Raw genomic sequence first — 18,310 nt, forward strand, 5'->3', positions numbered from 1 at the left:
GGGAAAACAGGAAATGTGTATGTTGGAGGAAAATGGTAAACACTGGGTAAAATTTAACAACAAAGGATGTGTTGTGTCTATTAACTTTCTGCTAATGCTAAATTATAGAGTACAGCTCAAAGGCAGGAAATAAGGAAGATATCGGGGATGGGTAAATTGATCAGCTGCTCACTAGGTAACATGGAGGATAACAAAGGGGTGTTTAATTTTAGAGAAGCATTTGGGAACATTTCCAGCTCTTTTTTTTTTTTTCTGTCTTTCTTTTTTTATTCTTGTTAACAGATTTATTAAGACAAAAATTCACGTAACATACAGTCCACTCATTTCAAGTGTACAGCTCAGTGTTTTTTAGTATGTTCATAGGGTTTTGCAACCATCGTCAGTCTAATTTTAGAATATTTTTGTTCCCCTTAAAAGAAACCCATATCCATTAGCTGTCATTCTCCATTCTCCCCATTCTGCTCATAGCCTTAGGCAACCACTCATCTATTTTCTGTCTCTATAGATTTGCCTATTCTGGACATTTCATATCAATGGAATCATACAATTTGTGGTTTTTTGTGATTGGCTTCTTTCAAGTCTAGTCAAGTGAAGCAGTCAGAGCGGAAAGAGATAAAGAAATCTGTAACTGGTTGTGATTAATTAGTTGTAAACACTACTGCACTGGAGCATGATGTTTTTAAGGTTCATTTGTATTGCAGCATGAAGCAATACTTCAGTCCTTCTTATTGCCAAAAAGTATGCCATTATATGGATATACCACATTTTACTTATCTGTTAATCTGTTGATGGATATTTGGGTCATTTTCACCATGTGGCTCTTATGAATAATGCTGCTATAAACATTGGTGTACATTATTAGTTTTTGTGTGAACCTATGTTATCGTTTCTTTTGCCTATATACCTTGGAGTGGAATGCTGGATCATATTGTAACTGTATGTTTAACCTTTTGAGGACCTGCCAAACTTTTCCGAAGCAGCTACACCATTTTACGTTCCCACCAGCAATATATGAGGGCTCTAATTTCTCTACATCTGGCCAAAATTTTTTACCTGTCTTGCCTTTTTTATTATAGTCCTCCTAGTGGGAGTAAAGTAGTATCTCATTGTCATTTTGATTTACATTTCCTAATGGCTAATGATATTGAACAGCTTTTCATGTGCTTATTGGCCATTTTCATGTCTTCTTTGGAGAAATGTCTATTAAGGCCCTTTGTCCATTTTTTTTTTTTTTTTTCTGAGACAGAGTCTTGCTTTGTCTCCCAGGCTGGAGTGCAGTGGCACAATCTCAGCTTGCTGCAACAACCTCTGCCTCCCAGGTTCAAGCAATCCTACTACCTCAGCCTCCCATGTAGCTCGGATTACAGGCATGCACCACCACACCTAGCTAATTTTTTGTCCATTAGCTAGGTGTGGTGGACAAAATAGCTATTGTCTTTTCATTATTGATGAGTTGAGGGATGGGCTCCTGGCTTAACAAACAGCTCACTCCAGAGAAATCCTCACCAATCTCATCTCAGTCTCTCCATACTTTTTTTTTTGAGACAGAGTTTTGCTCTTGTTGCCCTGGCTGGAGTGCAATGGCATGATCTCAGCTCACTGCAACCCCCGCCTCTTGGGTTCAAGCAATTCTCCTGCCTCAGCCTCCCCAGTAGCTGGGATTACAGGTGCCTGGCACCACGCCCAGTTAATTTTTTGTATATTTTAGTAGAGACGGGGTTTCACCATGTTGGCAAGGCTGGTCTCGAACTCCTGACCTCAGGTGATCCACCTGGCTCAGCCTCCCAAAGTGCTGGGATTACGGGCATGAGCCATTGCACCTGGCCCATACTTTTTTTTTTGAGACCGAGTCTCGCTCTGTCGCCCAGGCTGGAGTGCAGTGGTGCGATCTCAGCTTACTGCAACCTCTGCCTCCCAGGTTTAAGCGATTCTCTTGCCTCAGCTTCCCAAGAAGCTGGGATTACAGGCGCCAGCCACCGCACCCAGCTAATTTTTGTATTTTTAGTAGAGGTGGGGTTTTGCTATGTTGTCCAGGCTGGTCTCAAACTCCTGACCTCAGGTAATCCACCTGCCTCGGCCTCCCAAAGTTCTGGGATTACAGGCATGAGCCACCATGCTCAGCCCTTCCATACTTTTGATCCTTCTCTCCCCTCTTTCTGGAAGAGCAGTTTTTATAATCCCCAACCTGTTCCCATCTTAGTCTGATGTCTTCCTTTGGAGTGTGGGTCTATTTTATCTTGGTGCCTCACTTGGTATTTTCACCTTGACATCCCTTGTCATGTGCACCATTGCCACCACCCACCCAGTGGCCACCCCAGAGGCTGTGCACTAGCTGCAGAGCAGCCCGTGTCACCTTTATACACTATCCTGATCAGACTGCAAGTTATCTGATTTTTCAGACCATAGGAGAATTCAAAGTTAAAAAATAGAAGTTAGACTAAATAAGGCACAATGACAAGAGAATGCCAGCAGAGAGGAACAAGAAAGAACACCAAAAAACTACTCAAAAAGGGCATTCTTATTTGAAAAGCAAAGTTTGTTGGGGCTGGCATGTCCAATATACTTTGTTTAAAAAGGCAAGGATTGCATATTAGAAATATTTCCTTCTAGGGCCAGGCACAGTGGCTCATGCCTATAATCCCAGCACTTTGGGAGGCCAAGGCGGGCAAATCACTTGAGGTCAGGAGGTCGAGACCAGCCTGGCCAGCATGGTGAAACCCTGTCTCTACTAAAAGTACAAAAAAATTAGCCAGGCGTGGTGGCTTGTGCCTGTAATCCTACCTACTTGGGAGGCTGAGGCAGGAGAATCGCTTGAACCCGGGAGGCAGAGGTTGCAGTGAGCCGAGATCACGCCACTGCACTCCAGCCTGGGCAACAGAGAGACTCTGTCTTAAAAAAAAAAAAAAAAAAAAAATAGAATAAACCCTCAATGCCCTGAATGACAATTTTATGATGGGAAAAATTATAGGGAAAGGGCTTTTTACTCTTGCATCCTTCACTCCAGCAGGGAGTAGAGCAGGTGGTTCTGATGGCTCTGGGGGGCCAGGAGGAAAGTTCTCCGCATGTAGGTGCATTCATAGGTGCTAGGTGAATTGAATTCAAAACCTAGCATAGCCACGTGTACTTCATCTGCATAAATGATTCTCACTTCTATGTATGTATCTTCTATCTGGTAAAATTATCTAAGACATAAAGGGGATATGCAGCTCAAAACACTTTTAGTCCAGTGGTTCTCCATTCTCTCCTTCTGCTCTGAATGTCTGGAGCCCAATCCCTAGAATGCTTAAATTCTTTGCCCTCCCTGGTATGAGAAGGATTAATAGTGTATTCTTTGCCTAGAGAGGTGAAGGGAGGCCTAGATTGCACAGAGATTGGTTCTGGGTAGGACAGTGTAAGAAAGTTATAATTCCTTTTTATTTGGACATTTTTTGCTCGTAAGAGGATTGGCTAGATTCTGAAGTGGGGAAAACGTTACCTTTCAGTATTCTTCACAGTACTTGCCTGACACTCTTCCTAAAAGCAGAAGAAATGTTAGGGTAGGAAAAACTAGGAGGCACTTAATTAGTTTATTTCCTCCCTTCTCGTTTCCATTTTATCTCTCTGTTTCCAGATTCAGGGAATCTTGCCTTTAATTATCCAAGTCTTTTCTCCATCTAATGTTAATGAATTTCTGATTACAGCTATTCTGTCAGATTGGATATTTGACTCCTCTTTCTGAATTTTTAATTAGATTTGCAGAGTAAATTAGAATAACAGAATCTTAGAACTGGAAGGAACTTCAGAAATAATTTAGTGTAACCTCTCACTTTTTAAATAGACTTTATTTATTATTATTATTTTTTGAGCCGGAGTTTCGCTCTGTCGCCCAGGCTGGAGTGCAGTGGCGCAATCTCAGCTTATTGTAGCCTCCGCCTGCTAGGTTCAAGTGGTTCTCCTGCCTCAGCCTCTGAGTAGCTGGGATTACACCTGGGATTACAGGCATGTGCCACCAGGCCCAGCTAATTTTTGTATTTTTAGCAGAGAGGTAGGTCTTCGCTATGTTGGCTGGGTTGTTCTCGAACTCCTGACCTCAAGTGATCCACCCACCTCAGCCTCCCAAAGTGCTGGGATTACAGGCGTGAGCCACCATGCCCACCAATAGACTTTATTTTTTAAGAGCAGTTTTAGGTTCACAGAAAAATTAAGTGGAAAGTACAGGGAGTTCCCATATATCTATCTCCAGACAGCCTGGTATATTTGTTACAATTGATGAGCCCATCTTAATGCCTCAGTATCATCCAAAGTCCATAGTTTACATTGGGGTTCACTGTTGGAGTTGTATAGTCTATGAGTTTTGACAGATTAACCCCTCATTTTGTAGTAAAGAAAATAAAATCCAAAAGATTTTGTGAAGTGACTTGTTCCAAATCATACAGCTGGGGAGTGGCAGAGCAAGTCCAGGAACCAGTCTTTCCTTCCCTTTCACTCTCCCTTTCTGTGTTTAGAAAAGATCATGTTTGCACATGGTACAAATTTAAGAAGGACAAAAAACTTTATAGTGAAAAGTTAGTCTCTTTCTAACCTTGGTTCCCTGCACTGGCAATAATTCTTTCTGGAAACATCCATGTGTAATTGAACTGTGACCTTGAATTACAAGCAAAAGACCAAAAGAAGTATCTTCAAGGCTGTGGGAATTGCAAATGTTAGCTTTTCTAAATGCTTTGGTTCAGACTCTCTGGTATGGTGTAGCACCTTTGAGCCAGACAGACCTAGGTTGGAATCTGGCTCCAAAGTTGACTGTCCATGCAACTTTAGGTAACTTATTTAACACTTGATTTGTGAGGATGAAATAAGGTAACTTGGTGGGTTCGTGGCATATTGTAGCACATAAGTGCTCAAAAAACTGTCAGTTCTCTTTTGGTTCAGGGAAACTTGTTTTTTAAAAAGACGATCTTATGCAATATGTTCTGAAAGCATGCACAGTGCAAAATACTTGCTATATTAGGTAACTTGCCTTGTTCTTTTTTTCCTCTCACAAGTCTTAATTACACTCAGCAAGTGCATTAGAAGTTCTGGAACACTACTATCAGAAAGATCACTGTAATGTTTTAGAAGGCTGTATTTGACTGGTTTAATCTTTAGGAGGTGTAAAATCAAGTTCCAGCCTGTACTGAATTTCAGTGTTAGAATTCAGTCAGCTTGATTCCGAATAGGCCCGTCATGTTTGTATTCCCACACATGTACATCCCTGTAAAAGAGAAGCCCATAAATTAAGAAAATATTTCCATTCACAATAGCATCAAACATATAAAACATTTAGGAAGAAATCTAACATTTGTATGGGGTATATATTTCACAAAATCTTTTAACATGAATTATCTTAATTGGTCCTTATGCCAAAAGTTTGATGCCTACATTATAAACGAGAAAATGGAGACTGAGAGAGACTTAAATGTCTTATCCATGTTCACTCATTTAACGTGTAATTTGGGGCAGTCACAAAGGTGACAGAAACAAAATTCACATCCAAGTTTCCTGACTACTGACTTCCCTGTGCTTTTTCAACTACTCTGCAGTAGTCTCTAAGGGACATGCTTAGCAATGTCATGGAAGTCTATGAAATGAGAAATGGGGCACGTGGCCGGGTGTGGTGGCTCACGCCTATAATCCCAGCACTTTGGGAGGCCAAGGTGGGTGGATTGCTTGAGGTCAGGAGTTCAAGACCAGCCTGGCCAATATGGTGAAACCCTGTCTTTACTAAAAATACAAAAATTAGGCCAGGCGTGGTGGCTTATGTCAATAATCCCAGCACTTTGGGAGGCCAAGGCAGTTGGATCACCTGAGGTCAGGAGTTCAAAAACAGCCTGGCCAACATGGTGAAACCCCATCTCTACTACCAAAAAAATAAAAAATAAAAAATTAGCTGGATGTAGTGGCGGGTGCCTCTAATCCCAGCTATTCAGGAGGCTGAGGCAGGATAATTACTTGAACCTGGGAGGCAGAGGTTGCAGGGAGCCGAGATTGCACCAGTGCACTCCAACCGGGGCAACAGAGTATCTAGACTCCATCTCAAAAAAAAAAAAAAAATACTTTGGGAGGCTGAGGTGGGTGGATCGCTTGAGGTCAGGAGTTCAAGATCAGCCTGGCCAACATGGTGAAACCCCATCTCTACTAAAAATACAAAAATTAGCCGGGTGTGGTGGCGCATACCTATAATCCCAGCTACTCAGGAGGCTGAGGCAGGAGAATCGCTTGTACCTGGGAGGCGGAGGTTGCAGTAGGCCAAGATCGCACCATTGCACTCCAGCCTAGGTGACAAGAGCAAAACTCCATCTCAAAAAAAAAAAAAGAAATTAGCTGGGCATAATGGGCATCTGTAATCCCAGCTACTCAGGTGGGTGAGGCAGGAGAATCACCTGAACTGGGGAGGCGGAGGTTGCAGTGAGCCGAGATTGCACCACTTCTTTCCAGCCTGGGTGACAGAGCAAGGCTCCCTCTCAAGAATTCAAAAAAAAGAAAGAAAGAAATGGAGCATGTGAGAACTCCTTTCTGTTTTGTTTTATTTTGTTTGCTTTGAAACAGAAACACATGTTTATTCTTAATGTTTTTGACCATTTTGATTCCACCGACTTTTTTCTTTCTCTTTTAAATTTCTAGCCAATCCTTCCAGAAAAATTCCATCCTTCAGATATTGAAGTTAGATGCTGTACAAGCCAATGTACAGTCCAGCTTTGCTCAGTCTGCTCTCCCTTCCATGGCTGAAGTTCTATGATTCTGCTCTGTTAGTTAGCACTGATGGAATCACCTGTAGCTACAGCTTAAGGAAGGAAGGAAGGAAGGAAAGAAGGAAGGAAGGGAGGGAGGGAGGAAGGAAGGGAGGGAGGGAGGGAGGGAAAGGGAAAGGAAAGGAAAGGGGGAGGGAGGGAAGGAGGGAGGGAGAGAGGAACGAAGGAAGGCAGGGAGGAGGGAGGGAGGGAAAGAGAAAGGAAATGCATAGGGCATTGTAACTTCCCCACAAAAATAGAGCTTTTGAGAAAATAGCAACCTACTTTGTTCATTTATTCTTTGATTCAATCAGTCACAAAAACATTTATCAGATATTTACTGAAAGCCAGACACTTTGCCAGGTTCACAAATACAGAAATGATTAAGAGCCAACTGCTGCCTTCAAGGCGTTCCTAGTCAAGTAGACAAAGAGTTACAGTAGTGTGTGGGCCATAGCTAAGATCATCCTATCGCTTATTGCCGAGCAGCCCTCTAAGCTTAGATGAAGGATTGTAAGGCTTAACCACAGATGCCTCATATCATAGCTGGCGGGATCTGCGAAAGAAAGCCGAGGTCCCATCAGGAAGAAATGTGGAAATCCCCAGACTGCCACTGGGGTTGTTGGTACCAGTCTGTATCCTTGCCTAATCTGTTTTCATTGACCCACATTGGCCTCTGACTTTGCCCCTCAGCTCTTGCTACATGTTTGTATTTGAAAAGCCACAGGTAAGTGGAGGTTCAGTCTTTTTTTTTTTTTTTTTTTTTTTGAGATGGAGTCTCTGTCTGTCGCCCAGACTGGAGTGCAGTAGTGTGGTGTGATCTTGGCTCACTGCAACCTCTGCCTCCTGGGTTCAAGGGATTCTCCTGCCTGAGCCTCCCGAGTAACTGGGATTATAGGCACCCACCACCACACCCAGCTAATTTTTTGTATTTTTAGTAGAGACAGGGTTTCACCGTGTTGCCAGGCTGGTCTTGAACTCCTTACCTCAGGCAATCTGCCCGCCTTGGCCTCCCAAAGTGCTGGGATTACAGACGTGAGCCACCGCGCCCGGGCCAGGTTCAGCCTTTCTTCCAGGCATCCTTTCACTTAACCCCAGAGAGGCTTTTATCACACCACGCAATTGAAAAGCTACCTTAAGTTCTCTCCCTTCACTGCTTCAGCTTTCCCATATCTTGGTATTTTGTTTGGGGATCCCTAGTTGTGGAAATACCTAGAGTAACCAGAAAACCTTTCAACTGAACATGATTTCATCTTTAAAGGAGTAACTTCAGGACTGACAGCATAACTGAAAGCATATGAGGAAGGGTTAGAAACTTGTTACATCTGGTCACGTTGAAACTTCAGTTGTTTTGCTTTTTTTTTTTTGGAGAGATGGTTAATTTTTTTCAACTAGTCTCACCTCTTAATGATTGAGGTACCAAAAGGGAATGAAGGAAATGAGCAAACTTGCAGTCAAGTCAGAGAATCATAGATGAGAAATGAAAGAGGCCTTACAGCACCATTCATCCAACCTTGTTTTACACATAAGGAAACAGACTCAGAGAAGTCCTCTGATTTGTGTTAAGTCACACAACTGGTCAGTGGAAATATTCATACATAACTCTCTGTAATACATACCCAACCATTATACTATTAAAAAAGGGAACTTTCAATGACATGCTTCTTAGGAACATTTTTATCATAGGTAGAAATCATACATGAAGTGGCCGGGCACGGTGGCTCACGCCTGTAATCCCAGCACTTTAGGAGGTGGGGCTGGTGGACCACTTGAGATCAGGAGTTGAGACCAGCCTGGCCAACATGGCGAAACCATATCTACTAAAAATACAAAAATTAGCCGGGCGTGGTGGCACGCACCTGTAATCCCACCTACCTGGGAGGCTGAGTCACGAGAATCGGTTGAACCCAAGAGGCGGAGGTTGCAGTGAGCCAAGATCACGCCACTGCATTCCTGCCTGGGCGACAGAGTGAAACTGTGTTTCAAAAAAAAACAAAAACAAAAAAGAAAAGAAAAATAACATGTGAAGTATTGTATTGTGTTTCAGAACTTGAATTCCCATCCCACTTTGCCTCCACGTGATCAGGGAAGACCCGCCCCCTGCCCCACCCCAATTAGAAAGAGACTGAACGTAAGCACAGTCCAAGGAAATCACACAACACCCAGATGTTGGGGCACAGAGGTGGAGCAGTCAGGCCCTGCCCTCCATGGGGCAGGAACAGCTTGTCTGTTGTGCCTTCGCTGCTTCCTCAGTCCATACCGTCGCCAGTCCAATGTGGAGGAGGCTGGAAGGAACTACCCCAACCATTTCTTCCATGTGTAGTGTGATTTCATGGGAAGGATTATTCCTTTTTAGTGCATTGTTTGGCTATTGTAAGTGCTGGCTGAGTTCGAAATGCAGCATTGGCTGAATCAGTCCAGCCTCTCATTTCCCTGAATAGGTTACCAAACTCCAAATATAAGCCAATGATCAGGGGACAATAAGGGGGAAGTGACCAGATTCTACTTTGGGAGTGTAAATAGGGGGTAATGTTGGATGTCAGGTGCAGACTGAACTTTAACCTGCATAGGAGTTCAGTACTAGGCAAGAGATTGGAAGAAGGGGGCTGTCCTTGGAAGCAGCTGGCCAGAGTATACCCCTGGAGATCTACTGGAAAACTTGGTATTAATAGAAGGGAGCTGTATAAGAAAAGGGAGCTGTATAAGTAGGAGGAAGGGGAGGTGTTACAGAAGCTGCTGTCCATGGTGCCACACGGATACTTCAGCTCCAGCTTGCAGAGCTTGTAGGACTAGGGTTATTAAAAGCCTGACAAGCTGGCATACTGACTCTGAGGGTGGGGACAGCTGGGATAAAATTGGTATAGGCTAAGAACTGAAGCAATGAAAATCTCATTATGCACAGGGGAAGGAGGTAAGTATTGAGAGGCCAGGGGTATGTGTTTGGGGATTTTTAATATTGTAGTAAATATATATGAGATTTACCATTTTACCCATTTGAAATGGTATAATTTAGTGGCATTAAGTTTATTCACGATGTTGCCCAACCATCACCACTATCTAGTTCCAGAACTTTTTCATCACTCTACATGGAACTCCCATATCCATGAAGCAATCAGTCCCCATTCTAACCTCCTCCGAGTCCCTGGCAACCACTAATCTGCTTTCCCTCTATGTGGATTGTGACTGGATTTTGTCTCAGACAGATCTGGGTTTATCCTGGTTCTGCCATTTGCTAACAGTGTGTCTTTGCTCAACTGACCAACTGCTTCTTTGAGCCTCAGTTTTCTGCATTTTTAGAATAGGAACAAAAATGCTTCACCTGCAAGACTCGTCTTATGAAGACTTTCTGTATGTTAAATGTTTGGCTGAATACCTGGGTCACTCGAGTGGAATGCAGTACATGGTAGTTATTGTTTGCTTCATAAAAGCAGTTACAATTAGCCAGGCATGGTGGGATGTGCCAGTAGTCTCAGCTACTCGGGAGGCTGAGGCACGAGAATCGCTTGAACCCGGGAAGTGGAGGTTGCAGTGAGCCGAGATCATGCCACTGCACTCCAGCCTGGACAACAGAGCAAGACTTTGTCTCAAAAAATAAAAATATAAAATAAAAAAATAAAAGCAGTAACAGTGGGCTTCCTTTAAATTGTGTACTACTGTATTCACTGCCTATTCACCAAAAATTCAGGTAACACTACTTCATAATCTACTCTGATAGGTGCTAAAGAAGGGAGCTTGACCTTTGCCTTCCAGGCTAGTTCAGGAGTTGGGAGATAACTATGTATTATATTCCTGGACCAATTATATGTCACAGGCTCCAAAGTGCAATTGGAATTTAAAGAAGAAAAATCATTTCATAGTGGTTAGGTGCTCAATATTTGAATGAATGAGTGAATGAATGAACGAACAGTTGAAGAGTAAATATATGACAGGCTTATGGAGGAGGCAGAACTTGTGCTGGATCAATTTAATAAGTACCATTGCATTATCTTTCATCTCCAAAATCAATCCGGTCATTAGGATGCATAACAGTGCTTAAGGCAGATAAAATAAACTATTTTTAAAAATCATGTATTTTTATTATTTTAAAATTTTAATTGACACATAATTGTACATAGTTATGTGAAACTGATTTTGATTATTGTTTTTAGATGACTAGTCCAAAACTTTTTAATTTTAATTGAATTTAATTTTATTTTTTGAGACAGTGTCTCACTGTGTCACCCAGGCTGGAGTGTCTCACTCTGTCACCCAGGCTGGAGTGCAGTAGCCGCGATCTTGGCTCACTGCAACTTCTATCTCCTGGGTTCAAGCAATGATTCTCGTGCCTCAGCCTCTTGAGTAGCTGGAATTACAGGCCCACCCCACCACACCTGGCTAGTTTTTGCATTTTTAGTAGAGACAGGGTTTTGTCATGTTGGCCAGGCTGGTCTCAAACTCCTGGACTCAAGTGATCCTCCCTCCTGAGCTTCCCAAAGTGCTGGGGTTACAGATGTGAGCCACCACACCCAGCCCAAAACTTTTATTTTTTATTTTAAGTAATTTTTTAGAGACAGAATCTTGTTCTGTTGCTCGGGCTGGAGTGCAATGACTCACTGCAGCCTCAAATCCCTGGGCTCAAGAGATCCTCTTGCCTTAGCCTCCTGTGTAGCTGGAAGTACAGGCATGCACCACCATGCCCAGCTAATTTTTATTTTTTGTAGAGATGGGGTCATGCTATGTTGCCCAGGCTGGTCTTGAACTCCTGGGCACAAGTGATCTTCCCACCTCAGCCTCAAAGTGCTGGGATTATAGGCATGAGCCACTGCACCCAGCCCAAAACTTGTAAAGGATACATGTACTTCCGTCAAGGAAGTTTAAAGGGAGGTAGATTTGAGCTCAGTACAGAAGAAATTTACTATTAGTGTTGGAAGGGAGGTGGCAATTATGTATACATCAAGGAGCGGCCATTGACATTCTTTAAGATACTGTAGAAAACATTTATTTATCAGATTGAACCAAAAGAAACCTTAATTCTAAAAAAAAGTCCTATTTCTCTGTTTCTATCTGTGAACTTGATAGATACTAGTTGGTAAATTGGTATTAATAGAAGGGAGCTGTATAAGAAAAGGGAGCTGTATAAGTAGGAGGAAGGGGAGGTGTTACAGAAGCTGCTGTCTTTTTTACTTTTTTATTTTTTTGAGACGGAGTCTTGCTCTATTGCCCAGGCTGGAGTGTGATGGCATGATCTTGGCTCACTGCAACCTCCACCTCCTGGGTTCAAGCGATTCTCCTGCCTTAGCCTCCCGAGCAGCTGGGATTACAGGTGTGCACCACTACATCCGACTAACTTTTGTATTTTTAGTAGAGACGGGTTCCACCATGTTGGCCAGGCTGGTCTCAAACTCCTGACCTCGTGATCCACCTGCCTCTGCCTCCCAAAGTGCTGGGATTACGGGTGTCGTGAACCGCTGTGCCCAGCCGATAAGGGCTATTCTTAATTTTTCTTTCTCTTTCTGCATGCTCTTCCCCTCATCACTATCCATTTAACCTGCTTTATTTTTCTTCCTAGCACTTGTCACTACCTGGTATTATATAGTTGTTGTTTCTTGCCTGCCTCCTCGACTAGAATGTTAGCTCCTTGAAGCAGATACTTTGTTCAGCGCCGTTATCTGCAGGGCTGCAAGTGTGCTAGCACAAAAGTGGCACTCAATAAACATTTGTTGAATCTTTATATAAAAATAAGTAATATATATGTATAAATAGCTGTACGTTATTTCCTAAATTTTAGGCACAAGTAGTACTTGTTCATTATAAGAAGATATAGAAAAGTATAAGGAAGAAACAAACAAAAAATTAGCGGAATTTTTTTTTTTTTGAGACGGTGTTTTACTCTTGTTGCCCAGGCTGGAGTGCAGTGGCACGATCTCGGCTCACTGCAACTTCCGCCTCCTGGGTTCAAGCGATTCTCCTGCCTGAGCTTCCCAAGTAGCTGGGATTACAGGCATGTGCCACCATGCACTGCTAACTTTGTATTTTTAGTAGAAATGGGATTTCACCATGTTGGTCAGGCTGGTGTTGAACTCCTGACTTCAGGTGATCCACCTGCCTCAGCCTCCCAAAGTGCTGGAATTGTAGGTGTGAGCCACTGCCCCTGGCCAAATTAGAGGAATTTATCAGCAACAACATATACCCCTGAGGAATGTGCTCAGTTGAGTTCTTGTTAAAGTTTGGAGTGCTTTGGCCCTATCAAGCCAGTAAATAATGAAGACTTAACTCCATTTGTTTTTTGTTTTCTTTGTTCTTGTTTGGGGGCTTATTATTTTTTGTTCAAAAAATCCTGGTAAGGAAGGATGGCTCCACAGGGATTACCTCTGAGAACACAGGATCCAAAGCAAACAATAGGTCTTTACGTTATCTGGAAGAATCTCTTCTTTTGCCTCCTGTAATTGGTGATATCATCATTAGGCCTGTACATGACTTCTGAACGCTGCTGTACACAGCACTTCATTTAGCTGGGCTTATGAAGATTAGATCATGCACAGGAAGCTGGCTCCTTGGCTAACAGGCTCCAGAGAGGAGTCAGGAGGCTTAAGGGATGTGAAAAATTAGGGTTGATTTTTAAGAGACAGGATTCACTGGAAAAGCACAGAGATTTTTCCAGCTCATGAAAGTGTCTCCATGATCTTTAGTTTCATGAACAACGTTGATTCCTACTTCAAAACTCTTTCTATAAATAAGGGCCTCTTTGAGCTTCCCTTTCCTTCCTTTTATTTTATTTTATTTTTTATAGAGATGGGGTCTCACCATGTTGCCAAGGCTGTTCTCAAACTCCTGGGCTCAAGTGATCTTCCCTTCTTGGCCTCCCTAAGTGCTGGGATTACAGGTGTGAGCCATCACACTGGGCCCCTCAAAATAGGGCCGCTAGTAGTGACTTTGTGAGATTGTTATAATTTTAACGAGCTAGCTCTTTAAAGAATCTAGCATAGTACTTGGAAGATAAAAACCTATTATGATTCCCAGAACATATACCATGAGCATAATCATTGTCAGCTCATTTTCTTTCTCTTTTTACCATTATCACTGTCTATACTATCAGGTTTTAATTAACTTCTTATAACAGAATTACATTTTGAAATCCTATTGTGTTTAATTGGAGTTTTGAATAATATTTTTGTACTTCTTAAGGTACTTTTAATTATCTGCCTTATTATTATTATTATTATTATTATTATTATTATTATTATTGTTGGTTTACTTGGCTGGGTGCAGTGGCTCATGCCTGTAATTCCAGCACTTTGGGAGGACGAGACAGGAGGATTGCTTGGGCCCAGGAGTTCGAGACCAGCCTGAGCAACATGGCAAAACCCCATCTCTACTAAAAATACAAAACATTAGCCATGCATGCTGGTGCGTGCCTGTGGTCCTGGCCACCTGTGAGGCTGAGATGGGAATATCACTTGAGTTTGGAGATTGAGGCTGCAGTGAACTGTGATTGCACCACTGCATTCCATCCTGGGTGAGAGAGACCACATCTCAAATATAATAATAATAGGTTTACTTTTTTTATTCTTCCCATATATCACAAGCAATATGAAGGATTATGACCCTTACTGATTTTTATATTCACTATAGTACCTAAAACAGTGCTTTGAGCCCAGTGAGTGTTCAGTAAAACTTTGTTGAATTGAATGCATTAGTGCTAGCCTTATTGAAAGGTACGACTAAAACATGCAACATTATGATTATTAATAAAAGTCACCATCCTCACACACTTTTTTTAAAAAATTTTTTTCATAGGCAGTAGTCAACATCCTCACACACTTAACCATGTAGAGCCAGTACAGATCTAGGTGAACAGTGCAATTACTTTTCTTTTTTTTTTGAGACAGGGTCTTACTCTGTCACCCAGGCTGGAGGGCGGTAGCATGATCATAGCTTATTGCAGCTTTGAATTCCTGGGCTCAAGCGATCCTCCCGCCTCAGCCTATCACGTAGTTAGGACTGTAGGTGTGCACTACTAAGCCTGGCTAATTTTTAAATTTTTTTATAGAGATGGGGTCTTACTATGTTGCCCAGCTAGGCTTGAATCCTGGCCTTAAGCAATCCTCCCTCCATGACCTCCAAAAATTCTGGGATTACAGACATGAGCCACTGTGCCCAGCCCTACAGTATAATTTCTTTGAACATTTATAGAATTAGGGAGAATACGACATGTCTATGGGGTGGTCACATCTTAAGGGTGATGAAACTGGAGTAAGCAGTGTTTTGGTTTTGGTTCGATTTTCCAGATCCAGTTTTAAGTTTTTCCCTTTGGTAGTAATTACTTGTTCCTAATAGCAGGGCCTTCAGCAGTAGGACAGTTATCATATAGTTAAACAATAGGTAGATTAGGAAACTCAGACATAGCCAAAAGTAGGAGAGGAAGAGGTCAGAAAGCAGAGTAGTTGACCTATTCTGGGCAGTTCTAGGGACTGCACACATGAAACGGTGCTGCTCCAGTTCACTGTCTTGTTTCAGCCTGTCTGCCAAACTCAAATTGTTTCATTGCCATATCTGAGCACATCTTTGGAGCTAAAATGGTGTGATTCGGATGAGATATTGCTTAAGACGCTGAGCCCTGCTAGGTGTTTGGTGTGTGATTCCCATTGCTCTGGCCAGGCAGTCATGGGATTATTCTTCACCATTTCCTTTTTTCTAGGTGTACGTGGTTGGGAATGAACCTTTAACAGTTTTGATGGATTCCCTGCTTCCAGTCCTGGGAGTGCTTTTTCTTCTCTACTGTTTTACTAAGAAGAGTGTGTCTCACATAAGGTAAACAATCAAGGGACCCTTATTTGTTTATAAATAGAATCTTATTTGTTTATAAATTGTGACGTCTTTTTTGCATGTTTTTTTTTTCTTATTTTGAATTTATATTTGCCACTTTGAAATTATCATTTCCTTTCAAAGTCAGGAAAACACTGGGATCTTCCTATTTTGCTCATCTAGAAGAGAACAAGAATTTTGCAGATCACAGGGCATTGGATACAGTTTTTAGAATAACTTTCCTCAGCCTCTGTCCTAAATCTCAAAGACAAAATCTGTTTACATGTGTAAACATGCCACTTTTCGATCAGTGGGAAATACTGCAATTACATGTCTAGGAAGAAGGAAATAGGGGATGGATCATAATGACCTTGTGGGGAGTTAGAAAACACATTTGGGTTAGAAAACACATTTGGGAAATCTAGATCTGAATGTGGTACTTTGTAATTTAGCCTGGGATTTGGTGTTGGTGATGCAGTGTGTTGTTTAGAAAGAAGGGATTTCTTAGTCATCCAGAAAATACTCCTTTGTCGTAGAATTTAAGTAGGATTCATTTTGTATCAGCTCTATTTTCACAGTAATTTATGTTGTTTCTTCCTCCAGGTAAGAGTTATCTTATCTCAAGTCCTACAGAATTATGATTTTTGGTGTTTGGAGATCCTCACATGTAATCCAATATGCAATAATAGTACCTTCTTCACAGAGTTATTGTGAAGACTAAATATGCATTAATGTGTTTAGTACAGTCCCTGGCAAATAGTAAGCTCAATAAATGGTAGCTATCATTATCACCATTGCTAAGTGGTGAAGGAAAACACCATCTTTTGTACCACTCAAAGCTTACATAGTGCCCCTGGCTCTTCAGCTTGAGTCAGCACATCCTTGTATCCCACAGCTGCAGTGGCAACGACAAGAGAGAATGCATTGGAAGAGGGAGGCTGTACATCTGTGAACTTGGTTTCAAGGGACAGTCCACAAAATAACTCTTGTTTTTGTTTTTTTTGAGATGGAGTCTCACTCTGTCACCCAGACTGGGGTGCAATGGTGCGATCTCGGCTCACTGCAACCTCTGCCTCCTGAATTCAGGCGATTCTCCTGCCTCAGCCTCCTGGGTAGCTGGCTTATAGGCACCTTCCACCATGCCTGGCTAATTTTTGTAGTTTTAGTAGAGATGGTGTTTCACCATGTGGCCAGGCTGGTCTCGAACTCCTGACCTCAGGTGATCCACCCACCTCAGCCTCCCAAAATGCTGGGATTACAGGCGTGAGCCACTGCACCTGGCCTCTTGTTTTTGTTTTAAAACTCAAGTCCTCACAGCACTGTCGTGTCCTCATCAGAGACTGACAAGGAACATGTGAACAATGATTTAGTTCCTCTTCTAGTTGATTGGCACAGATGAAAGGGGTTGAGGAATCAGCAATATTTTGTTGGTATGCTGTTTCTTGGTATCCAGCTATTGGTCTTGCTGAGAGTAGATGATTTTTATCCGTGTATACTTTCTTTGACAGTGCCTGATGCAAAGGCAGTAGTACACTTGGAATTACCAAAAAAAAAAAAATCACGTGGGGCTCATGTGGCAAATCAGGGTTGCTGCCAGAGCCAAGGATTAGTCAGTCACTCATTGAATTTCAGGATATTTGCATTCTGAAATTCGCAAGAAGCATACTTTCCACTCCTGCATTTCAGTAGTACTAGGAGATCGTGCCAGCATTTAAAATGCAGTGGAACCTGACAGCCTTTCTTTCTTTTTTTATGTTAGCTTGTTAGATGCATTGGAATAAGATGACAAGCTCATTCATAACTGCTTTTTCTGCCAGGTCACTTTGCCAAGAAGTCTTATTATGGATTCTGGGGAAGCTGGAAAGGAAGAAGGCAATTGCCAGCCTGAAAGGATTTGCAGGGTTGGACAAAGCTGTGCCCTCTCTCCATTCTCTGTGTCAGTTTAGAGCTGCCACTCAAGGTGGCATTATGATTACCATCAAAGAGGCCATTAGGTGAGTCCACCCATCCGTTACTGTCTCTTCAGATTTAGTTCCGCCCAAAAGGCCATTCAGTGATTCAACCACTAAGGGGCGCTGATAGAAAAGAAACCGGAAACTCAAGTGGCTGAGGTGCCTGCTATTTATATTCTCTAAATGAAACGTGAGCCTTAAATAATCCTCCAGGTTTTTTCCCAAGATGCCTGCTAATAGTTGGTGCAATTTACTGGAGCCTCACAGCTCTGCATCACAACAAGCCCACTTACTCCACCATCTTTGCCAGTTAATCAGAGTAAAGGGCAGACACATGTTCACCCTTAACACCATAATAATCCAATTACCTTTCTGACTCCAATGGTCTATGTGTGTGTTTATAGTCAGACTTATTCCTGAGGGAAATTGTCCGATAGCTAGCTTTTATGGTAATTTTATGATGGAAATTTGTTTCTCATAGGGATTGATTAGAAAGTGCTTAATAAATATTAGTGGAATGGATCATTTATTTCTCCATCATCTCACAATTGCATATTTTAAATTATTTCCACTTTCTGGATGATCTAATGTTATTACCTCAGAACATAAATTCCTGTTGGTCATAGTCCATGTAATATTCATGGGTGACTGCTATCCTGTTTGGATTTCACATCACATTCAAAGTGCTGCTGTTTGTTGAAGTGTTGAAATATAATTATATATTCATGGTTAACTTGGTAAAGTTTTAAAACACCCCTTCAGTTTGATGGACTTGAGGAAAATAGAAAAACACATGGATTGCAAAAAGAATTATCAGTACAAACTCAAGCT

At 42.0% G+C, this 18,310-nt stretch overlaps 1 protein-coding gene across 8 annotated transcripts in view; it reads left to right on the forward strand.

The window, feature by feature from the left end:
- TANGO6 (transport and golgi organization 6 homolog) overlaps positions 1 to 18,310 on the forward strand; it is a 242,621-nt gene that overhangs the window by 43,066 nt on the left and 181,245 nt on the right. For all 8 annotated transcript variants that reach the window (XM_054454111.2, XM_063654474.1, XM_054454113.2 and 5 more), the window contains exons 8-9: positions 15,421 to 15,533; positions 17,345 to 17,521. In XM_054454111.2, the coding sequence (XP_054310086.2) occupies positions 15,421 to 15,533; positions 17,345 to 17,521 (290 nt within the window). The remainder of the gene's footprint in view (positions 1 to 15,420; positions 15,534 to 17,344; positions 17,522 to 18,310) is intronic.

The sequence above is a fragment of the Pongo pygmaeus genome, chromosome 18 (genome assembly GCF_028885625.2).
Source record: "Pongo pygmaeus isolate AG05252 chromosome 18, NHGRI_mPonPyg2-v2.0_pri, whole genome shotgun sequence".
NCBI lineage: Eukaryota > Metazoa > Chordata > Mammalia > Primates > Hominidae > Pongo > Pongo pygmaeus.